Below are 25,433 nucleotides of genomic sequence, written 5' to 3' on the forward strand. Positions count from 1 at the left end.
CATTAGTACTGCAAAATGTAGAGTTTGAAATCAAAGAACCAAAATACATTTAATAATCCCCAAGTGCGTCATTACTAGGAACTTCATCACCATGTTGTAAAGGAAGAAGTCTCATATTCTGTACAGCAATGTTTCTGTAGCAGAAACACTCTCTTATGAAAAGGTAAACTATGGAAAATATTCAATATGCAATACTTGGAGAGGGCTACGATTCATTCTCTATTATAAAATAGTAATACCTCGCAATTCCCCATCCAAACACCACTTATCCCTGAGGAGCCCAAACCAGTTAGCTAACTTGCCATCTACAAGAATTATTTCCATGCTCCCGAAATCCAATCAGTTCCTTTGAACATAATGAAGCAGCCGTTTAATCTTGAAAAACAACCATATTAAAAAATGAAACCATATGAGATATAAGCATGCTTAATCAAAACCAGAGGACAAATGTAGTCAGAACCTATTCAAAGAGAATTTTGGCAGAGATGGGGACGAAGAGTGGGAAGAAAAAAAGCTGTGAAAAGAATGGTCTATTACACCTGCATCTGTTACATACACAAAGCATTTTGGGTACATGGGTCATGATGCCAATGTGGTACCTCTTCACTGCTCCTCTTTCCTGTAGAAGGAGGATTATGGAGTCAGAAAATGCCTGGGGTGTGACACTTCAATGTACAAGGTATAGTGTCTGGTTTGTCCACTACTCTTGCTGAACCCTCCCACTGCGTACACACAAAGGGCCTTGGGCCAGGCACCAAGATTCTTCCTTCAGTGAAGGAGGTGAAGGATCGAGTTCTCTCTTGGCAGCCTCCCCAAGCTGCTCTTACTGTTCAGGAAGAGGCTAAAGAGGGAGAAACAGGAACTCTCACAGCCTAAAGAACCTCTTGAGGACATCAGCAGCAGAAGAGGCAGCATAGCAGATGGCCCATCATTTCCCAAACCGGGGTCCAGGACGTACATCCTTCTCTCCAGGCTTTCAGAACTCTCCAGCATAAACCCCTCTCTGTTCGACACTATTCAACAGTTTGAATATATTAAGAATTTTGTAAGGAGCAGTGATTTATGAGATGATGTCAAGTCTGAATGCTTCACAAAACTGCTGAAGTCCCTGTGGCCCTCAGTAGCCTTGGTTTGAACAGACCTACTTTCCTACCACCTCACCTCCCAGGTTGCTCCAGTCTCCCCAGGCTTTCAAAAGTCCACAGCTCTGGGGCACTAGAACAAAATTTCTTTTCAACAAGAAGCTCTAGAACCTAGGCCAGCCCTACAGCTAGTATCTTTAAAAGTATCTTTTGTCACATTAGCAAAATAGATGCTATATGTACAAAACAAGTCCAAGTTCCTTCTGGTTTATGATCTTTGAAACTGAATGGTGAAACTGAACTGAAATTGAACTGTTCATTCTGAACAGTGAAAGATTTACAGCCTAAAGGATGTTTTTCAGAGTTCACTGGAATATTTAGTATCCAAATCCACTAAAAGCCCTTATCTGGCCACATTCATCTAATTGATGGATGCCTCTTCTTACTGACTTGCCAGCCTGCCTCCTTGGGAGATCAGATATCCCCAGAGGATGGGCTGTCATTAGTGGCCCTGTTCCCAGGGGTGTTTTAAATCAATAATTTGAATACACCTACATACACTAGTGTAATGAAGAGCAAAGGAGAAATGCAATTCTTGCTGTCCTTGCTGAAATATTGCAGAATTAGGTCACCTTATATTAGCACAAGCACAAAGATAGTTCTCCCAAAGTAATTAAATGTGGGAGAGATTTTTATTATGGAGCAAGTTTGGCTTTGAATAATAAAAATTACTGTTATTTATTTGTGATTGGAATGAGAACTGTGTTCTATATATAGTTGTATAAGAATTTTAAGGTGAATGCTATGTTTCTTCGATTAGCTGATTTAAAACTGAAAAGACATGAACTCATATGATAATTCTACTTAGTATCAAAATCTTGAGGTCTGAAGTGCTGAATTATAAAGATGCTTTCATCTTCAAAGCTGGTTCTAGATGTAAGAGCAGCAGGAAAGCCCTGCAGATGGATGAGATTTAGCATCCTCATTTTCAGATGGCAAACTGAGGCAAGGAGAGACCTGATGAGGTCTTGCTCAGGCCACACAATGAGGTCAAGTGTGAAGTTAAACAAAAACCCAGGTAGCTCCGTCTTCTGTGCTCAACCCATTGGCTTTGACTGAATATGCCACAGTACTCAGGCACCTGCCTGAGCTGAAGTGCAGGACATGCCCCAGCCCAGGCTCAGAACTTCAGTGAGACTGCAACTACTCCTGCAGCTACTGTGACACACTGCTGGCAAGTAGTAAAACATACTGGGTGCCTTGGAAGAATGTAGGAGATATTACGGGTCTCGAAGTTGAGGTGCAGACTTAAAGTCGAGTACTGTGTGCAGTTGTGGACACAGTACAAAGAGGACAATAATTTTTGGAGAGTGTACAGAGGAGAGTGTTGAAGATGGTGAAGGGCCTAGAGGGGAAGACATAAGGAGCAGCTGAGGTCACTTGGCCTGTTCAACCTGGAGAAGAGGAGGCTGAGGGGAGACCTCACTGCAGTCTACAACTTCCTCGCAAGGGGGAGTGGAGAGGCAGGTGACCCATTCTCTGTAATCACCAGTGATAGGACCCATGGGAACGGTGTTAAGCTGAGGCAGGGGAAGTTTAGGCTGGACATCAGGAAGAGGTCTTCACCAAGAGGGTGGTCGCACACTGGAACAGGCTCCCCAGTGAAGCAGTCACTGCACCAAGCCTGTCTGAATTTAAGAAGCGATTGGACTGTGCACTTAGTCACATCATCTATAATTTTGGGTAGACCTGTGCGGTGCCAGGAGTTGGACTTGATGATCTTTATGGGTCCCTTCCAACTTGGGATATTCTGATTCTATGATTCTATGATCTCCAATCTAGCATGACAGGTTTGAGAATGGTTCAGAAAATGTACACAGGCATCATTATTAGGAATCAGCTGACATGCTTTTCTTGTGAGATCGGATAAACGATACACTAGGGTCTTCTAGAGATTCTAGCAATGTCTGTGTAATAATCTTCTTAGGCAACTTCAAGGACAGCACGCCTCTACAGGCGACTATCCTTGCCTGATATTAAGCTCCAAGTTAGCAGCTTTAATTTGTGCTTGGGCTAACAAGTTACTAGCATACTGCAGTAACCAAGTCACAATGTTTGGAATCAATCCAAAATCCAAATTCTCTTCAACTATGCAAAGAATGTTGTATATTTTTTCAGTGTATCAAGATTTATGGCCTTCAAGAGGAAAAAAAATGCACAAATGAATATTAAACCTTGCTTTAAGTGCATTTTTTTCAAACTGAAAGCACTTTTTTTTTTTCCTTGGTATTTCCAACAATATATTGGCCAAAGTTTTTGTTTGTTGTCTTCTGTTTTCAAGGGCAAGCTCTACTGTGATAAAGCAAACTTAGATGAATGGGTGGGATTTGTCGCACTAACCAACAAGGATTTCATGGAAGTATGTTTCAAAAGCCAGTGCTGAGGAAATTCCATTAAACTTTCTATGGTGGGCTTGGGGGAAGGGAAAAATCAATGCCCTGTCATGTGAAGAGGCAGCAGTGATGTTCCACAGGCAGCAAAACCTCAAGATTCCAGCTGCTCATAATTGCTAAACACACGATGAAATACAAGTCAGGCACAAATGTTTCTGTGTATTAATGTAATGCGTTTCCTGTGCCACTATTTGTGGGATGTACTTCTTAAGCATTCAGGGACTGCTAATTTATTTTTGCAAATGAATGCAGTACAGGCCTTTAGAATGGCTACTACTAATTGGAAAAAAACTCTGTTCCCTCTGAGTGGTAGATTTCTTACTCAGCGCATGCACTTCATTTCAGATTGGTTACTTTTTGAGACAGGACTGTATTTTGACAGGTTGCCTGGTGCACTTCAAAAGTACAATAACAGTAATGTTAAAATTATTCCTGTTGTAAATATTTCAGTTTTTAAAAAAGAAGAGTGACTTAAAGGACCAATTAGGGATTACACTTAATCACTAGTAAATAGTTTGTGTGTGGACGATTTGCAGTTTGCTGAAGAGGCTTCAGTTTGTTCTGCCCCTTTAGTAAATACTAATAAACAATTACGTTACATTAAAACAGAATCAACTTTAGATCCCTCTTTTCGGGGCTAATGTACTATCGCTGGGCTTTTGCATTTTCTTTTTAACGGATAACCATGAACTGCTAGAAAAAAAGTGAAATAAGCATTATAGTCAATCTGTTTTCCGCTATCTTATCCTGATGAAGAAAAAAATTAAAAATACCTGAACAATGACAGTTCCCATCAATTTGTATGAAACTGATCTCTGAGTGATTTGCAAATCAAAGAAGGAAAAAAAAAAGTGCAAGTGTAGCACCTTTTAACTGCTTCCCTTTATCCAACGGTTCTCCAAGAGTGTAATTGTATTAGCATGACACTGCTGTCTCTGGCACTGGCTGCAAAGAGGAACAATTCTGAGGTCCCATGGTGCTTTAAATATTACTACTGGCCATTGAGACAAACACAGATTGGTCTCCTGGGAGATAAAGCAATAGTGAGACAGTGAAGTTTGTGTGAACCACAGGGAAAATTTTCCCATGTAATGGACCTCTGGATCTTTTCCAGCAATTCCGCTTTTGTAGTTTCTGACCCAAGCTTTTATCCTGCTCCTGCATTCTGTTGGTGCTGACAGGGAGAAAAAGATGGGCCTGGAGTCACTGGCAGGAAACAAGGATCTCAAAACAAAGAGTACACGCAATCCAGCTACCAAGTCCAAAGCAGCATGGGAATAATCCCAGGGCAGTAAGGACTGTGGTAGCATTTGGTGAAGTGGGAATCTGGAGATAACAGTAGTGTTGCAAAAAATGAACAATTTAAAAAAAAAATAATAAATGGTTTCTGTAAACAAAATAAGGCTGCTACTTGATCCAGTAATGCAGGGCATATTCACATCACTCAATGATGTCTTGAAATCTCTGTATTTTGACTAGTCACTTCACTCTCATCTGAATCTACTGTCTATATTTAAACTGTTTGACCTTGATGGCAGACATCTCCCAAGATTGTAGTGCCCACTACTTCCTCCTCCACCACACCAACACTGTGGTACAGACTCAGCAAACTCAGACACATTTGGTGCCTGTTAAGACAACATCCAGCTGCCAGCTCACTTCCAGACTGCCTCTCTCAAGGGCTTCATGGGAAAAGAAAGGGATTGGGCTATGAACTGGATGAAACAGTCTTATCTCTGAGCCTTCTCTTTTCCTAAGACCTGTCAGAAGTAGGCAGAAACTTACTTGCATTTGCACATATGTTTGTAAGCTGTACACCAAATCTTCCAGGTAGTGCAGTAGGCCTGGTCACATGCTTGAGAAGGGGGCCTGCACCTTTCGCATGTCCCTTGCTTCTAAAATAAGCTGTGTAGTCTGCCCAGCTAGAAACATTGGAGCTGCAAAAACTGGGGCTCTACAGCAGAATAGCTCAAGAATTAGTATTTTTGCAGTGAAGGAAAGTCTAGCTACACCTGTAATTCTAATTTTTATTCTACTCTATCATAATTTTCCTTCACATTCTCTAGCCTGAAACAATACCAGTTTCATAGAAAGGTAAAGGTTTGCATTAACACATTTCTTACCAGAAGACGCTTTCCCAGGATGTTTTCCACAAGTTTGAAGTCATTGCGTAACTGTTTGCTCTTGGAACTGGTGCCTTCCATTTCTTCATCAGCATAAAAGCGGAAATATAAGGATTCATCCTTAAATTCACTTTTCTCCAGAACTGGAAACAATATGCATGAAACACATACATGCATTTGCACAGAGAAAGAAAGAGAAAAACAAAAAATAAAGTTAAAGGAAATCTTAAATATTTCAATTGTCTTTACAGAGCAAAGACCAGATGCATCCCTGTCAGTCAGCTATTCAGCTCTATATTTTTTAAGCTACTACTGTACTTTAGGGCCATGCTTTTCTTTACAGTACAAAGTAGCTCATGATATGATGTTTGACCTCCTTGGCAAGTAGATTGCATATAAAATGCACAAGATCCCCTTGGAAGAAAGATGCTACACCATATGTTGTGCTCCTCTCCCATATCAAAAAGAATATAGTAAAACTACAAAAGGAAGAAAGAGAGGTAAAATGATGGTTTTAAGATAAGGGATATGGCAAAACAGGCTAAGACTTTTCAACTGAAAAAGAATGGAGAGGGAAATAAGATCTACAACATTCTGGAAGGCATGATAAAGTTCTTTAACACATTTTCAAATACCAGACCTGGGGCTGCACAATAAAAGCAGCAGGTCACAATTTTGAAACTTGAAGAACTACTTCTTAATTTACCATGTACTTATGCTGAGGGACTCCTTGCCAAAGGGTGCTGTGAATACCGATGTTTACATGGGCTCAAAAGAGATCAAATTCTTTAAAGCAAATCAATTTTTCTTACATTTTTATCAAACACTAAGCAAATTTTCTACTAGTTACTTAAAATAATCTGCTCTCAAAAACACCGTTTTTGCAAGTGTTATTTATGATGTGAACTGGATGATTCATTGGACAAACGCTATTACACTCTGGGTACTTTGTATGTGCTACTCGATACCAATACTGATGTGGTTTGTTTACTTCCCCATTTCAGAAGCAGCATCACTAAGGATGGATGATGTCTCACTTGGCAATTTGGCACTTCAAATTTAGAAGCTTCAGAGGTTCAGCTTCAAGGATTGTACTTGCTGTCCAAGTAGCAGGAACTAGACAATTTTACTTTGCACCTGACATTTCTTGGGTGACATTTCAGTACAGGACTTTGTTTGTGCATTGGTTTGATGGCTCTGAAAGAGATGCAGTGAAAAAATATTCCCCTTCTGGCTTGTCTAGTCACTGCAGGGCCCATCATAACCACTAGCAAGGGGATTCATTGAGGAAGGTACTGGGTTCAGACATTTTGTGTAAGCTCAAAGGCTGCTTTTTGGACAGACCTGCTGGGATGCCTGCAGCTGTTTGCATGTCAGCATATATGGCACAGTATACAGAAAAGGGATTTTCAGACTCTGTCAGCTAATATGACTGCAGAGCTGCTTTAATTGGCTGTGGGGAGGGGTACTGATGCATTACCATGATGCATGAAGCCGTTATTGCAGAGTCCGACACCCAGTGCGACAGCTTCCTCGCGAGTCTGACAGTCTCCCTAGAAACAGGAGAATAAATGTTACACCTCAGACAACTTCCTAAACTAAATTAATTCCCCTCCCCACCGCATGGCTCGTGGCTTTGCAATTAGCAGGATGCTCTTTGTAGAGAGGGAACAATAGAAAGCAATTAATATAGCTACCCCCACCTTGCCCAAATCCCATTCATTCCTATATATAGCATCTTTTCCCTCTGACAGGAACTAGGAGGACAAAGACCAGAACTCTGGAAAGCAGTTGTTTAACCTACAAAGGAGTATAATATTATTTCAATGTAAAGACTTTTTACTTGCAATCACAATGTCAGACTTCAGGGCCCATTAGCCACAGATGACAAAACTCAGAGAGGTTAAGAGATCTTATCTATACTCAAAACCCAAGGAAACCAAATAAACAAACAAAACAAAACAACAAAACAAAACTGTGTAAACCCAGTGCATTGTATGTGAACTCCAAAGGTTGTACTGGTTAAACCTGCAGTAGCACTCTCCTTCCTCACCCAGCAGACTGACAAAGGATTCAGTTGCTCACTAACTGGCAGCCTTCAGCATAGTATTTCAAAATAGGTACCAAAAGTGACTTACAAATTTACAAATAAATCTGAAAAAAACAGCATTAAATTTTGCATCTACGGTTCAGCTAAATATAAAACATACTCAGTTTTCTCCATGCATCTGCTAACTTGTAGCCACAAGTGAATACTTCTGCAAGCATGCTGATTGCATTTTTAGACAAACAATTTCTGGGTAGTGCAGAGAAAAATCAGCAGAAACTACTAGTCTTACCCAGATAAAAACATTTTTAACATTGGTTATGGGCTGTAATGCAACTGTCTGCTTCCCAGTTCCCTGAGGGACACAAAAGAACCCAGGATCTCCTGTCTTGCTAAGAGCAGCCGCTCAGCTCACTCCAGCAGGTAGGGGGGATCTGCTGCTTTGCAATGGGACTAGTTTAGCATCTGCAAAGGGACTATTTTAGCATTGTACTTTCAGTCATACTAAACTGGAAGCTGTATCCAACAAAAATACTGCAGCTTCTTTTTTCCCCTCCCATCTGGAGAACAAGGTATGCTGAAGTTCTAGCAGCAATGGCAGAGCAGTACACGGACTTTGTTTGAAAAAAAAAACAACTAATTACAGACCGAGAGCCAGTGGAACATCAATGTATATTTCACATCCAACTACGCAGAGCAGTTGCTATGTGCCAGGCAAATACTGGCAAAGAACACTACTATGGTGTAAAGATAGTACTTAAACACAGGATCAGTTCTTGTGACTCAGATGCATTACTAGCTCTTGATGAACAGACCTTCTGAGAACACGAAAAAGACATGACATTTACAAATCAAGAAGTAAATAATGTTGTCTTGGTAGGAAGAAGACTGAGGTTGTTATGGAGGAGCTGCCTCATTATGTAATCACACAAGGAGAGCCAAGCAAAGGGCTTTAATAAACCTGAAGTTTAACTTTCACTATAAACTAATTTCAATCTCTGTAGGTCTTTTCTCATTTTCAACATCCTGCCATGCGACAATCCTCAGTACTCATTTTGTGTTAATTTATGGGATAAATGGGTAGTTTATTTTACAGAGGCTGGGACTTAAAAATCTAATTTAGTCTTTCAACTGTAAATAAACTGAAGAAAAATGCCTTCTACTATTATTTTTTTAACCTTTAGGAATCTGCTTTTGTTTTAGGCAATAAGATCTGTATAGGGAGGCTCTAAAACTTCTACTACTACTGGCATCAGCCTGCTCATGATGATGATAGATTGGCCTCAGATCACTCCCTTACAAAACAGAATTCTCTAATTAGAAAAGGTAACTAAAAACAGATTATTTCAGCTCATCTGTAAGTCTTTCTAAATGTTATGTAGCGATTCATCCAAATACAAGGAAAGCAGTAACAAAAATCTTAAGAAAAAAGAACCACCTAAAAGCAGCAATCTTGACAGAATGAGTCTCAGATTATTTTTCACACAGAAATTGCATGTGAAACTAAATACACTAGTCTGGACATAGTAATTTAGGTTTATTCAAATGCAATCACTGAATTCAAGTCAACAGAATTACAGAAACAGTTTACAGACAGAGAAGAATCATGTGCATTAGACTCTATTATTACTACTATTGCTGCTGCCACCATTAGTTTATTACTTCATGTTGCCCAGTTCTGGTGTCAATGTGATGTCTAAAGTCCTAATCATGGACTATGGCTGGTTGTTTTGAGATGTATAAGCTCAGTGATGAAGATAGTTGCTTACAGCTACTGTAGGAGAAAGGAAAGCAGATAGAATCACAGAATTTTCTAGGTTGGAAGAGACCTCATGATCATCGAGTCCAACCTCTGACCTAACACTAACCAGTCCTCCACTAAACCATATCCCTAAGCTCTACATCTAAACGTCTTGTAAAGAATTCCAGGGATGGTGACTCCACCACTTCCCTGGGCAGCCTGTTCCAATGTCTAACAACCCTTTCAGTAAAGAAGTTCTTCCTAACATCCAACCTAAAACTCCCCTGGCGCAACTTTAGCCCATTCCCCCTCGTCCTGTCACCAGGCACATGGGAGAACAGGCCAACCCCCACCTTGCTACAGCCTCCCTTGAGGTACCCATAGAGAGCGATAAGGTCACCCCTGAGCCTCCTCTTCTCCAGGCTGAACAAGCCCAGCTCCCTCAGCCGCTCCTCGTAGGACTTGTTCTCCAGGCCCCTCACCAGCTTCGTTGCCCTTCTCTGCACCCGCTCAAGCACCTCGATGTCCTTGTTGTAGCGAGGGGCCCAAAACTGAACACAGTACTCGAGGTGCGGCCTCACCAGAGCCGAGTACAGGGGGACGATCACCTCCCTAGCCCTGCTGGTCACACTGTTCCTGATACAAGCCAGGATGCTGTTGGCCTTCTTGGCCACCTGAGCACACTGCTGGCTCATATTCAGTCGACTATCCACCATCACTCCCAGGTCCTTCTCTGCCTGGCAGCTCTCCAACCATTCCTCTCCCAGCCTGTAGCTCTGCTTGGGGTTATTGCGCCCCAGGTGCAGGACCCGGCACTTGGCCTTGTTGAACTTCATGCAGTTGACCTCAGCCCATCGGTGCCGCCTATCCAGATCCTCCTGCAGAGCCTTCCTACCCTCAAGCAGATCGACACACGCACCTAGCTTGGTGTCATCTGCAAACTTACTGAGGGTGCACTCGATGCCCTCACCCAGATCACCGATGAAGATATTAAAGAGGACCGGCCCCAGCACTGAGCCCTGGGGAACACCACTAGTGACTGGCCTCCAACTGGACTTGGCTCCATTCACCACGACTCTTTGGGCCCGGCTATCCAGCCAGTTTCTAACCCAATGAAGCGTGCGCCAGTCCAAGCCAAGAGCAGTCAGTTTCTTGAGGAGAATGCTGTGCGAGACGGTGTCAAAAGCCTTGCTGAAGTCAAGGTAGACCACATCCACAGCCTTTCCCTCATCCACCCAGCGCGTCACTTTGTCATAGAAGGAGATCAGGTTCGTCAAGCAGGACCTGCCTTTCATAAACCCATGCTGACTGGGCCTGATCGCCTGCTTGCCCTGCAAGTGCCGCGTGATGACTCTCAAGAGAATCTGCTCCATGAGCTTCCCTGGCACTGAGGTCAAACTGACAGGCCTGTAGTTTCCTGGGTCTGCCCTCCGGCCCTTCTTGTAGATGGGCGTCACGTTTGCTAGCCGCCAGTCAACTGGAACCTCCCCCGATAGCCAGGACTGCTGATAAATGATGGTAAGCGGCTTGGCCAGCTCCTCTGCCAGTTCTCTCAATACCCTTGGGTGGATCCCATCTGGCCCCATCGACTTGTGCACATCCAAGTGCCATACCAGGTCACCAACCAGTTCTTCGTGGATAGTGAGGGCCATGTCCTGCTCCCCATCCCCTTCCACCAGCTCAGGGTACTGGGTATCCAGAGAACAACCGGTATTGCCGCTAAAGACTGAGGCAAAGAAGGCATTGAGCACCTCCGCCTTTTCCTCATCTCTTGTAACTAAGTTTCCCCCCGCATCCAGTAAAGGATGGAGATTCTCCTTAGTCCTCCTTTTTGTGTTGATGTATTTATAAAAACATTTTTTGTTATCTTTAACAGCAGTAGCCAGATTGAGCTCCAGATGAGCTTTGGCCTTCCTAATTTTGTCCCTGCACAGCCTCGCAACATCCTTATAGTCCTCCCTAGTGGCCTGTCCACTTTTCCAAAGATTATAAACCCTCTTTTTCCTGCGAAGCTCAAGCCACAATTCTCTGTTCAGCCAGGCTGGTCTTCTTCCCCGCCAGCTCGTCTTTGGGCACGTGGCACGATAAACACAGATGTGTCAAGAAGAAAAAACAAGCCACTTCTAAATATTTTGTTAATATCATGGAAAAGGTGAGTTTTAAGATTATGAGTGTATCAGGTTTGCAGACAATTATCAAGTGTTCCTTCTCAATCAGAAGAGGTGCTCGCTCCTTTCAAGTGGCAACGTACAGAGGTGCAATATGTGCTGCAATGGAAAGGAGTGGATGGATGGGAAGACAAGAGAATGACAGAAGCAAGAGGCCTAAAGGATCTAGCTTACCCGTAGGTTTCTACTTCATAGCAACGTTTTATCACAGACTATTTCTGGAGGTCTGGATGTAAATCTTTGGGCAGAATAGAAAAGCACTGTTTTTGTGATAGTGCCCTTTAGTGAACCCTCAGTAGCACCTGACATTCTGTGATCTACAAGTGCTCTCATGTTTATGTGAGGTCTGTGTTCATCTTTGTTCTCAGTCTACTCACAGAGGAAGAAAGATTAGGTTGCAAAATAAAGCCAAGAGGGTGCAGAATCAATGAAACAATGAGATCCTTCCCTTCAAGAATTGTTTCTAAGCACCTGAAATACAGTTGACTCAATTTCTTTGATTAGAAAAAAAAGTTCCTACTATTTTACAGTGTTCAGTCTTATTTGTAAAGGTCAAGGAAATGAAAAACAGCCTTCTTATTAGGAAAGGCTCCTCCTGGCATTTACAGTCTAAATTGCAAACAGAAACAAGAGGGACTATCTTTGACAACAATCATCTCTATCCCATCTATATCTAATCTAACAGAACAACAGACCACACTGTTTTTGTGCATCATTTCTAAACTTAAATCATGATGCAAATTGATTGTCAGAAGAAGAAATAAATATCCCAGCATTTTTGTGTAACAGGTAGTTATCAAATCAGACAATAACAACAATATTTTCAAGAACAGATTCCTAACGTTAAACTGACAAGCAGATATTTGAGCAGTTAAGTAAATGCACTGCTTTGCAAAATGCTGAACATTCAATAGCTCCTACTAAAACCTATTGTTAGCTGGTATGGCCAAAGTATGAATGGTTGCTAGAAAATGATTCCATCTGGTATGAAAACTTCAAGCAAATTGTCTTGAAAATTACTGTTTTTAAGGATCTACAAGCAAAGATTGATTTTGTTACAAAGACTGAAATTCATCTAAGTTGCAGGCCGTGATTTAAGTATTTATATACTCCCTTTAATGGAGCACAGAAGAATTTTCTTTCATCGGTGCATCTGTGTGCATGTATGCATGCACACATACACTATATAAATTACATCATCTTCTGTATCTACATTTCTGGCTTTAGTACAATCTGGTTCAATCTTAATGTAAAGTTCAGCAAACAGGAGAACAGCGAGATTAACCTACCAGAAGGAAGAATAATGGGGAAGGTAATGAGCTACATTTTTCCAGACGAAGAGCTGATCTTATATGTCATTCTTTGAGTCTTTCTACTGCTTATGGCACTACGATTAGCTATTATAATGGTGAGATTAGCCTGATTATGTCTCTCTTCTTTGGCCAAAGCAAACTTTTTTTCCTCAGCTTTCCATGAAAAGACCCTGTTAAATTACAAGTAACTGATACAACAATTTCAGTACTAATATGCTTGCTCTCTTCCAGGCTCTTAAGAGGAAAGCAATCAACTACTCCTTTCTCACTCAGTTATTTGGCACAGAATAACCTTAAATCATAGCAATCTTATTAATGTAGAAGGATGTCAAGTGCAATTGCAGGAAACATCTCTGAAGGACAACATCCCTGATAGTTAAGAGGTCTGATTCTAACTCAAACTAGCCGTCTTTTATGTCATTTTGTCAGTATTGGACTTGATGTGATTGTGAATCTGACCATCATTTAAGACAAGCCCAGAATGTGCAGTAGACTCTATGGCAGTGAGCAACAGGATACCCTCTCCTTTTAGACTGCTTTAGTCTAACAAAGGTAAATTTTTAATTCCCCAATCTACAGGCTCTTCCCTGTAATTACAAGTTAAGTATTGGGCAACTCCAATTTCTAAAGACAGTGATTCAGTGATTTTATTTACTTTTACATGAAACTGAAAAAATAAACTACTTGTCAAAGACAGCAATATCTTAAAAATTTCTTACCTGTGCAATAAGCCAATCCACTAGTTTGCTTGCAGGGATTACTGATTTGTAGGTCTTCAGGTGATAGTCACGATCTCTAATTAAGAAAGAGAATTTGGGGAAAATCAGGACAAAAGGTAAATATGTCTTTACACTCTAAACCTAAATATACTATTACAATCCACTGTTGCGAAATTGAAGAAAGAATTATAGATGAAAAAAAACATGACATTCCCAGCCATAAATAAGTAAGACATGCAATAGGAAGCAGATACTACCTTCCTATCTTTAGAAGCATGGAGTTTTTAAAATTTTCTAAAAACTTGAATTAAGGAAATATTTTAAATCAATACAGAGCAGTAATATTTTAAATTTCTCTTGATGGTTTTTCAAGCTGTCTTCAATGAGCTCATATTCCTGCCATGACATTCTTTCCACAAATGCACCGAGCTTCTTCTTTAATTTAGGTTAGCATATTGCCACCATTGTGCCTGTTGAAAATCACATTCTTCTAGCAGGAAATCATATTGTTTCCATCCTAACGGCAATCGTACCCAGTTTACATTTACTGGGTCTGTGCCAGGTCCATCTGTTAGGTTAAACAGTTCTGCTTTTTCAGTGTTTACCCACTGACATTCATAGGCAGTCACCCTGCATATTCCCTCTGTGACCCCTTTTGCTAGGTTCCCTGAATTAAGGACCTTTTAGCCTACTCTGTCAAGAGAGATTCTCCTGATTGTCCTCACCTGTTTGGATTTTACTTCCTTGAGCAAAATACCTGAGCAGCCAGATACAAATAGAGTAGAGTGCTCCTTTATGGCATTAGCTAATTTCAGTCAGTGCAAATGAAAAAGAAGTGTTACATTTAGATCTTCTAACACAACTTCTAACACGGTTTCCCATAGGATCCTACTGGACAAAATGTCCACCATACAGCTAAATAAAAACATCATACGATGGGTGAGCAATTGGCTAACGGGCAGGGCCCAAAGGGTTATGGTAAATGGGGCTGCATCAGGCTGGCGGGCGGTCACCAGTGGGGTCCCTCAAGGCTCCATTTTAGGACCGGTACTTTTCAATATTTTTATAAATGATCTGGATGTAGGAATAGAGGGTATTTTGAGCAAGTTTGCTGATGACACCAAACTTGGAGGAGTTGTGGACTCAAATGAGGGCGTAAAGGCCTTGCAGAGGGATCTGGACAGGTTGGAGAGCTGGGCGATCACCAACCGCATGAAGTTCAATAAGAGCAAGTGCCGGGTCCTGCACCTGGGACGGGGAAACCCTGGCTGCATGTACAGACTGGGCGATGAGACGCTGGAGAGCAGCCTAGAAGAGAGGGATCTGGGGGTCGTGATAGACAGCAAGTTGAATATGAGCCAGCAGTGTGCCCTGGCAGCCAGGAGGGCCAATCGTATCCTGGGGTGCATCAAGAACGGCATCGCTAGTAGGTCAAGGGAGGTGATTGTCCCGCTCTACTCTGCGCTGGTGCGGCCTCACCTCGAGTACTGTGTGCAGTTCTGGGCACCACAGTATAAAAAGGACATGAAACTGTTGGAAAGTGTCCAGAGGAGGGCTACGAAGATGGTGAAAGGCCTTGAGGGGAAGACGTACGAGGAACGGCTGAGGTCACTGGGCCTGTTCAGCCTGGAGAAGAGGAGGCTGAGGGGAGACCTCATCACAGTCTACAACTTCCTCGTAAGGGGTTGTCAAGAGGCAGGAGACCTTTTCTCCATTAACACTAGTGACAGGACCCGCGGGAACGGGGTTAAGCTGAGGCAGGGGAAATTTAGGCTGGACGTCAGGAGGGGGTTCTTCACAGAGAGGGTGGTTGCACACTGGAACAGGCTCCCCAGGGAAGTGGTCACTGCACCGAGCCTGTCTGAATTTAAGAAGAGATTGGACTGTGAACTTAGGCACATGGTCTGAACTTTTGGGTAGACCTGTGCGGTGTCAAGAGTTGGACTTGATGATCCTTAAGGGTCCCTTCCAACTCAGGATATTCTATGATTCTATGATTCTATGGAACTTGTACCACCTCACACTCAGCCCTTCTAGGCAGCAGCAATGGTCCTGAAATCAGGCAATGAAACGCTGTTGTAAGTTACTGCATTTTGCAGTTTCCTTCCATTAATCTCCTCAGAGCCATGGAGATAGCTGATGTTTTCAGTCTTTCATATAGTACTTCTGAAGAATTTTGATACAAATATAAGAGTAGTATGTGTCTCAGAACATTGGGCTCTAACACCTTTCTCCTCCAGGTGACTACATTCAATCCTGCTCATGAGGGAGTGAAAAGATCTTTCCATTTTAAGGATGTTTATTGGCTGACATGAAAAAAGTTTGGTGGTCTTGATCCAGTTCCTAGTTCCACATCACAAAAGCCACTACTGCAATTCATTTGCATTAATTGGCTCTCTCTTTTTAAGAGCCTCAGTAGATAGGCCAAATCCTGAATGGGCCATGGAGAATTAATTCTCCTCTCACCCTCGGAGGTGATCCTTCTATTTCAAGCCTGAGGTCCACTGGCATGACTGTGGAAGGAAACTTTCACAGCCACTGTGACTGTTTTACAGTCTGGATATATCTGTAACAGCATCTCAAGAGAAGACCTTAGTCTTTTGTTCTGTCAGATCGACCTCCTTCATCAGCACCGCACCATCTAATACTTCCTTCTTTTCTAAAAATTTAAAATCAAAGCACCATCTAAACTTCATAATACCTATGTTTCCCTTTCACTAATCATCTACAGATAAAAATATGCTGTGACTTTCTTTTGTAATTAAATGCAGCAGAAAAGCAGAATGCAGGGTGTGAGAAATTAGAAAGGGAAACAGAACTTTCAAAATTTGGAAGAAAAAAAAAAAAAAAAAAGCATGACAGCATTTCCAGAAATATATCCTCAGAACAAAAGTTTTCCTCATAGTGTTTAGGCATATTTTTCACCTTGTCTTCCAGTAATGTGCTAAGCCCAGCACAAAACTGTGGGAGTTTTCTGGGCAGTTTTCCCCTCTTACACTCTTATCTTGAGAAAATGTGCTTTTGAAATGTCAGAACAATAAAGGAAAGCATTAAAATATTGAGTACTAATGAGTAGGGGTTTCCAGATTGTGAGAAGCAACTCCCTGTGTTTTAATAGAGATGCTGGCATAGAGCTTTGAATAAACTCGCATTAGGATCTTGCTCCGAGGCCAGTTTTTCACTGCTTGTTCTTAAATGCTTATCCAGGATGAATATTTCAACATTAGTTCACTGACTTTTCCCCCCTTTCAATTTAGCCTGAACAAGAGAGGAGCACGCATCACAGAATGTTATCCACAACCACAACCTGCAGGTGAACAGTCAAATATAGAAGTAGGAACCATTGAAATTTTGGCAGAACCTTGCTGCCACACAGAAACTAGAGAAATATAATGTTCCCCACAGGCTGTATTTCATCTACACACTGAAATATTGTCCATTAAACATGTAAACAGGGAACAAGTTTTCCTGCCCTCACAAATTGCCCTGAAGTAGGTCAGAGACATATTCAGAACCTCTTCTATATCTAACATTCTTCTGAAACCTTTCATACATCATTCCTCAAAGTAGTGTGCTTTTTTGCAAGTGGGGTACAATACCTTGTCCTCAAAGTACATTAATGTCAGACTTTACTTAAAAAAAACATAAAGACAAAAGTTGCATACACTCTCCCAAGCCACAAGGGAAGACAACTAAGCAAAAACGTATTCCATGGCTGCCCACAAAATAATTGAATGGTGAACTTTGATTCCTACAGATTCTCTTGGCACTTGCACCAGGCACTACAAGAAGTTTTCCTGATTTTCTAGAAGGAATGTTGCACTATGAAAAGATCTTTCCCACCCTGCTAGCGTGATTGCAGGTATCAGCAGTCTGAAGATTCCAAACATAGCAGTGGTCCAAAGGCAGAGCAGAAAGTCAAAGGGTTTGCACAAATAACTTTTGGCAAAAAACTACCTCCTGAAATGTTAGGCTTGTCAGAGGCAAAAAGATACAGAACAGAAGACAGAAGAAAACAGAAGACATGAAAAGATGTCTAATAAGGAAATAAAGGAAGGGTGAGTAGGAAAGCAAATGGCTGGAAGAAGAGCCCAAACATACTCAAAATGTTCAGTCTGTCCAGAAGGATCCTAAAAATTCTGAGAGTCTGCAAATTTTTCACTGGTCACACACAGTTTAGTTACATGCTGCTACAAGTACAATACAGATTACTCCTGATATACGAAGGTTCTCCAGCTGAGATTTATTACAAAAGCAGCACATTGATAAAACACCACAGGACAGGCCTATGGTAGTAATTTTCTCTTTGCCAATTCCCTAAAGCTTAAGACTACATCCCTCTCACTTTGCGGGTAACCTGAGGCCAGAGACATTTCTTCAGGTTCGCTTACCATTATTCCTACTTTGCATGTGAATTACCATCTTAAGGAGTGGAATGTGTGTGTGTGTACAAATACACACACATCCATATACATCACTACTTTGCCTACCAGGGCTGCATCACACTTTCCTGCTCTCCTTACCCTTCAGGCTGACTGAAATCTCTATTATTGTAGAATGGCTATTCTGGCAAAAACAAAAACAAACAAACAACAACAACAAAAACAATTTACAATTGATATGGCTTATGAAGTATAACTATCTTTGCAGCTGCTCAACTCAGGGACAAGAGGGAAGCTGTACTGAATTTGGGACTTCTTCCTCATCCAATTTTTCTATGTAAAAAATAAATTCTCTTCAGTAAAAATGCCCGATTCTCAACCATAGGCAACTAAACAGAACACCTGAGTGGTTCAGGGTGGGTTCCATTACAGGCCAGAAATGTTCATTTGATGTCACAGTAAGGCAACGATGATTGCAAATCATCTCCTGTGGGCTGGGAGGCTTAACTAACTGCAAGTAACTGTAATAAATAATAAAATAAAATAAAATAAAATAAAATAAAATAAAATAAAATAAAATAAAATAAAATAAAATAAAATAAAATAAAATAAAATAAAATAAAATAAAATAAAATAAAATAAAATAAAATAAAATAAAATAAAATAAAATAAAATAATAAAAGAATAGAGGTAAGTTCCCTCTATTCTTTAGAATTCATTTATATAAAGCCAAGTTCTGAAGACTCCATTCAAGATTTTCTTTTTTTTTTTTCATATTACAATTTCATGTTTTATTTCACTTTTGATTGGTTCTTGTTTGTTTAGGGCTCTTTGAATGAAAGCATTCTAGCATCACGTTGGCATCTGCTCACATCACTTCAGCATCTGTTTACATTTTCTATAACCAAATAATACATCATCTACACTACAAAATCTGCCCTGAATCAGTAGTCACTCATTAATCACACCTACTTTATCTCACAGAGAATGCCAGAGTACACAAATAAACTCGTGGCATACTAATAGCTCTCGTGAACTGGAAGAAGAAGCACATGCCAGGAAGAATGCAACACCAGCCTTTCACTCTCCCAAAATCCAGTTCAAACATCCTCCAACAGAAGTCCAATTACAGAACTGAATTGTGGAGATAGGAGGAAAGTAAAAGAGCCACAAAAATGTTTATTACAGTTTATAATGAGAAAGAAACAAGATTTAAATAGTAGCATGTTGTCCCTTTAACAAAGCCAGATACTGTATGTGAGGTGATCACGTAGGTGAACTTACTTTACCACTGGAGTATAAAGGCAGTGTAGTCTGCAGTAGAGTCTCACACCCTGAAGAAGGAAAAATAGATGATATTATCACTTTTTTCTTTGTCCAAAAAATGCTGATTAGCTACAGCTAGCAAAACTTGGACACTGATGTCTTTACTCAGCCAGAATTATCTATTGATTAACTGTTTTTCAAAACAGATCCTTTATCCTCTGTCAAACAATTTTTTCTTATTTCCCTGCCTCCAGAAACTGAAAAATACACTTTTATCTCTAATCAAATCCATTCCAACATTTTCTCCATTAATCCTTCCTAGCAATTAACCCATGAACTGATGTCCATAAGAAGAAATCCAATTTATTAAATAATATATGGCATATATGGGTCAGCAGAACTCATTTGACATACACTTATCAGAAGCAGCAGTTAAATATTGATATCTTCTATCTCCCTGAACCATTATTCCTACATTTTCAACAGACATGCTGCATTATGGCCTACCACTTCTTTCAGACCCTTTTTAAACTGTATTAGGATTTTAAAAAGCAGTCTTGGGCATAGTCACAACTGTATTGTTATTTATGGCTAAGCTCTGCTTCCTCTCCCTAGACTGAATGTCTCTTATGGCATTAGTATGGAGAGCTGAATACAACAAAGGTAAACAGCATTAGGGATCTCCTATCCAACAGTTCACCAGCATTTAGAGGCAGAGGAAACTCTTTGGGGGTTCTTATACAAATCACAACAATGGGAACAAACCTTGGACATGATGTCTTCCAATTCACTTCTTGGTTTATATGTTCCATCATCGTAGCGAAATCTGTACATCACCTGCTCATTCTTAAACTGGTGCTTATCTGAAACTAAAACATCAGCATGATAATTAAAATCAGTCTTTTCTCCCCTGCTATATAGGCCAGCTGGTACTTTTGTACCTAGAGATTAATTGGTATCAGTCGCTTTCTGAAGAGAAGACTCAACTTTTCACATCTCTCCTTGTGGATTTACATGCTTCTGTGCACTTCTGAATAGTTTCACTAACAAAAGCCGTTTCCTAAAATACCATGGCTCCAGTAAAATTGAAATTTCTTCCCTTTGCATCAGATTCAATTTATGTAAAGCTTTGGAAATGGCCCTAGTGAAGGCAATTGAGGTTGTCTGATTTTTTTTGTTGAGTTTTGAATAAAGTGCCTGCAAATTCCCACAACATTTATCACAGCAGTATAGCCTTTTCTGCAGCTGCCTGAAGTTCTGCACTTCCAAAAGCAGAGAGTATTCTGGTGGGAGGAACTACAGCTGGTGGAAGTATTCTTCTACTAAGGTCCTTGTGTTTAGTAGTGAGCTCCTTCTAAAAATTAAACAGCACTTTTGAAAGACTGCTTTTTCAACCAGAATAGCTATTCTGTAGTAGAATAGCTTAAAATTCATTGGGTCATGCTATATACTAACAGGCTATAAAGACAAGCACACAAAAGATGTTGCAGTGTGATAAGCAACCATTTCAAAAGGAGCATTGGCTGAAATCAGAAGTGTTAAAAAAAACATATCCAGTTTCAAACAGTTTTATCCAATGGACCAAATCAGAAGAGGGTTGAAGTCCATATCCAATTAGACATAGGCTTATCCTGGCTCCATTCTAAGATAAACTATTACAGAAGTGAAAACCTTATAGTGAAGATAGTAATTTGTGGTAGAAACTACTTGTTTCACTGATTAATAAATAGGTAAAAACTATTAGGTTCCAAAGAATATTCAAATTCAAAATAAGCAATAAAGTATCTTCCAGATTTTACAATACCCTGTGTAGAAATGCCATTGTTCACAACTTAACTTAATGGAGACCAGTTACAACTGCATAAAAAAGAGGGAGATCTGGAAAACAGTAACCCAAGCAGAGAGCAGATGAAGGTAGGATAGCTTAGTCACAATTATCTTTTCTGCCTTTGCCAGTGGAACAAAACTGTAGCTACGCCTTTGTGCTGGAGCACCCTTTAAGATTTTGGATGCAGTATTTCACAGCATAGACTGTGTTTGATGAACTGAAAGACAATCTGGATTTTTACTATTTAAGGTGCACATTAGACTGAGTTTGATTACCCTGAGACAAGGGATTGCACTGGGTTAGAGCAACTCAGAAGTACCAGGATTCAGTTTGAGACTTAGCCTTCCCCTTGCAGAGTGGGTAGAGTGATTGCTTAGAAGGCAAAAAATGGAAATTCTGAAGACTTTTCCTCATCATGTGCAACACGCTGGTCTGTGAATATGTCATAAAGATTCCTACTTGTGGTGATATTTTTCACAGAGTAAAACAAAATTTGCTGGATCAGGTGCATATACTTTTCTATATGGTTGAATCTCTGGCCTGCGTTAGACTCTCTTCTTAGAGAGTCTGTCTGCTCTGGATTTTGTGTTTTGAATTCTATTGAGAACCAGGTCTGCACAAAGTGTCTTTTGGTCTTTTGTGGCCAGCACACAGTAGATGAGGTTCTGATCACTTGTACTGTCTGTGGCAGGTACCAGAACTTGCACATCAGCAGTCCCAGATAAAAAAGACAGAATAAAAGGAGACAGAGGAAAAGGAGTGATAAAATGCACAGAGCTCAGCACTCTGCCACTCAGCAATCTGCTATGGCCCTGCTTCTCAGGCAGGCTGAAAGATCAGCAGTTTTCACCTGACAGTAATGTTAAGCCAAGTGAAATCAAAAGATAAAAGATATTGCTTAATATAGAGGAAGGGTAAGGGCTTCATGATGGTGCTTAAGTTTTAAGTTCTTGATACATGAGGAGACACAGAATGGAAAACTTTCTTTTATAATGATTTATCAAGATTTCAAGGGGTATTTCCTTAACTAAATGTAGCACTGCAAATACTTTCTAACATCTAGCACTAACTCTCATTATATACAGTAACATCAGGACCTCAAGGTAAAGGTAACATTAAAACCAATCAGATGTGCCTTGCTCAGTGTGTTTGAATGAGGGAGGCAGTGGATATGACAACACAACTTCCTCTGAGCTGTAAAATTTGTGTTTAGATAGGGAGGACACTGCCAAAAGGGTCAGAGTATGAAGCTGCAGCAGGGTAAATGCTCACGAAATAGCAAGTCTCAGAAGACTTTTTGCATTGACAGTGCAACTGTACACATTAAGAATTCAGGCAAGTAAGGGTGTGAATGCAAAAGAGTAACCTTCATTCAAAGGGGAATTCCTACACATTGAAGACAGAGCATTCCAGTTCTCCAGAGCCAGAGTTAGGGACAAGTACTTAAAAGCATTCAATGTTTGTGACCTCATGCATATAAAATCTCACTTGAATCTGACGTGATAGGCTTCTCCCTACACATTTTTGCAAAAAAAAAAAATATTTTGTTACCTAAGTAAGCATCAATTCCTTCCAGTCTTTGGCCTTTCAAAGACTGAATGTGCCAGAAAGTATGTCTAGGTATCTGGGGGTAAAAGTGTACGGGTATGAAGGATTATCATGCTGCTAATATTAGATTTCTCTGTGGTAATTAAAGGAAGAAAATAGACATTATTTCTTAATAGTGTTGTCACCTGAAAGACAAGTTTATGGAGATGTGATACCAAGAGATTAAAGCAATACTTGCCTAATTAAACGGTTCCCCTATTTAAATTGGTTTCCAAGAGATTGGAAATGGTCTGTATGGAAATACAGACCATTGGTGATTTGAGACCTATATGCCTTATCCCTTTGAAGTACATTTTGCAGCTAAACTCACCTGAAAATTGAAATTGGGACATTTGCTGCTTAAATAAAATATGAATGCGTTGCTCTGTCTGCATACCAAAACGTGAAAATAGCAGGAAACAGCAGGAGATACCTGAAGTTAAAGGACATAATCTGGAGAAAGTCCTTGTTTAGTAGAAAGGCAGACAGCAAAGAAAAGTTTCAAACAAGTGCTTTGTGCTACCCACCGCTACATGACTTCAAGGTCATCTGCTGGGTACAATGAAGAAATATAATGCATTGCTATGTTAAAGAGAAAGACTTTTGCAAAATGAGCTGAAAATAACAAATCCCACAGAAACCTTCCATCATGTCTTCTCTCTCCAAGAAGCAGTCTCACGAGGAAGAATGACCCAGCATCTGGAGCCTCTCACTCTTTTTTACCTGTGCCCCATTCTAAAAGAGTACTGCTGAACTTTTATTTGTATTGTTGATGTCCCACATGGAAAGCTGTATTAATGATCACTAAAGATTTTCAACCACACAAAACATAAATGAATACATACCTGATATAGTCTGTGTACACGACAACAAAGATATTGCAGAGAAATCAAGCAACTGCAGTCATAAATGCTTTTAGAATACCCAATGAGTCTTGTTTTAATCCCATTAATCCCAAAAGTCACTAACAACTGAGCATTTTATGGGTATAGTACAGAAAAGCATTCAAACATCATATGAACACCTGCAGTCAGTTTTCCACCCTTATTTCCAAGGCATAATTGAAATATGGCATCTCTTTATGGCATGGAGCACTCACCATGATGAATAATTCCATTTTCCAACAGTGCCTGTCCCAGGTTGACCCCTTCCTCAGGTTTGCTTATCTCCCCAATCTCTGTGAGCCATGATACAAACTCACTGCAAAGGAAAGCAGAACAGAAACAATTGTCTTTTTCTCTCTGAATATAAGCAGACATATACCTGCGAGCCCTCAGCCAACCACAGGTGACACCGTCCTTGAAGCATGTGTGAAAACTGTTGTGAGGAGTGATTCCTCTTCTGTGCGGCTCAATTTTGTACATTTCTGGCAGAAATGTTCTGCAGAATATCCAGATCTCCTGTTCATGACTTTTCCCACCACTCCTCTTAGGTCATCATAATTAACAGACACACAAAATGAGAGAAGACCTTGCTGAATCTATAAAGCTGCTGCAGATCCTTACTTTATGCAGACATTTGAAGGGGAGCAGGAAAGCAAGATTAACTAATGACCTTAAAAACCTTATGCACAGGAGAGAAAACAGCTACTTCAATTCAGGCTACTCATCCAACCAGAGTTCATGGTCTGACTTCATTACATAGTTCACCTTTCTTCACTGGCTCTGATTCATTTCCCCCTCAGTGTTGTAAGTGTGCTGGCTTTAAAAGGAATCACAGTAAGACTTAGGACAGAAGATTCAAACTCACTGAATTCAAGCACAGAACAGCACAAGTGCCCCTAACAGGTTAATTTAAGGTCATTTAGTGAAGCTGCTGATGGTGAGATACATAAATGATGCTTCTAATTTACAAACAAAAGGTGCTAGGTCTGTCTGCATAAGCAGCATGAAATAAAACCTCTCTCTGGTGAGAGGCAGAGTTGCACACATGGGCAGAATAGAAGACAGAAATGGATAAATATGTAGAATGTTACTCAATTAGAAACAGTAAGTACAGAAAAATTTACATTGCAAGTACTGCCAGAGCCCTAGGGGGATCGGAGTTGTTTGCCAAGTTAATTATTAATTACACTAGAAATGTGTTAAATTCATATAAAAAGAACAAAAGGAATATATGAAGTAGCACAACATATGGGAAATCTGAGTTCAATAAACCACTTGGGTGCTTGCCAATCTGTGGAGGATTGCTGCTTATCAAAACCAGCATCCATGCCTCCAACTGTGGGCTCTAAATGAAGTATTTTTAGTCTCTTCATGTTTATCAGAACTGACTCATCTAAGCTGTAGGTAGTATTTACATTGTGCCTTTAGAATAACAACAACAACTTCAATAACAAAAACTTCAGTTTGCTGAGGGGCTACTCTGTCATAATGTAGAAGCAGCAGCAGAATCTATTCAGCTGCGCCAGGGGAATCCCATAGAAACCAGCAGATTTTGTAAAACTCCTAAAGCCAGACTACTGTAGTGATGAGTCAGGCTCTGTATCTCAGAAGGAAAGATCATCCTTTATTTCCCAGTGATTCTGAACTGTTTCTAATAGCTTTCAGAAGCTGAAACACAGAACATAAACTGCAGAAGGAGAAGTAAGAATAGTCCTCCCTATCAATTACTGGAAATACAAGACATATACCCTGTGGACTGCCCCATCCCATACCTGCTGGCCATTGACAGTAATCACGTTAGGTGCCCGGGCTGATGCCCAGTCACTACATTTTCCATCAA

At 40.5% G+C, this 25,433-nt stretch overlaps 1 protein-coding gene across 2 annotated transcripts in view; it reads right to left on the reverse strand.

Annotated features, from left to right (window-relative positions):
* The window catches only part of PREX1 (phosphatidylinositol-3,4,5-trisphosphate dependent Rac exchange factor 1), a 179,812-nt gene that overhangs the window by 40,148 nt on the left and 114,231 nt on the right, over positions 1-25,433 (reverse strand). For both annotated transcript variants that reach the window (XM_082773578.1, XM_082773577.1), the window contains exons 11-16: positions 23,809-23,909; positions 20,060-20,163; positions 19,313-19,362; positions 13,647-13,722; positions 7,139-7,211; positions 5,659-5,801 (exon numbers count right to left, since the gene is read on the reverse strand). In XM_082773578.1, the coding sequence (XP_082629704.1) occupies positions 5,659-5,801; positions 7,139-7,211; positions 13,647-13,722; positions 19,313-19,362; positions 20,060-20,163; positions 23,809-23,909 (547 nt within the window). The remainder of the gene's footprint in view (positions 1-5,658; positions 5,802-7,138; positions 7,212-13,646; positions 13,723-19,312; positions 19,363-20,059; positions 20,164-23,808; positions 23,910-25,433) is intronic.

The sequence above is a fragment of the Aythya marila genome (assembly GCF_965140915.1).
Source record: "Aythya marila genome assembly, chromosome: 16".
Lineage (NCBI taxonomy): Eukaryota > Metazoa > Chordata > Aves > Anseriformes > Anatidae > Aythya > Aythya marila.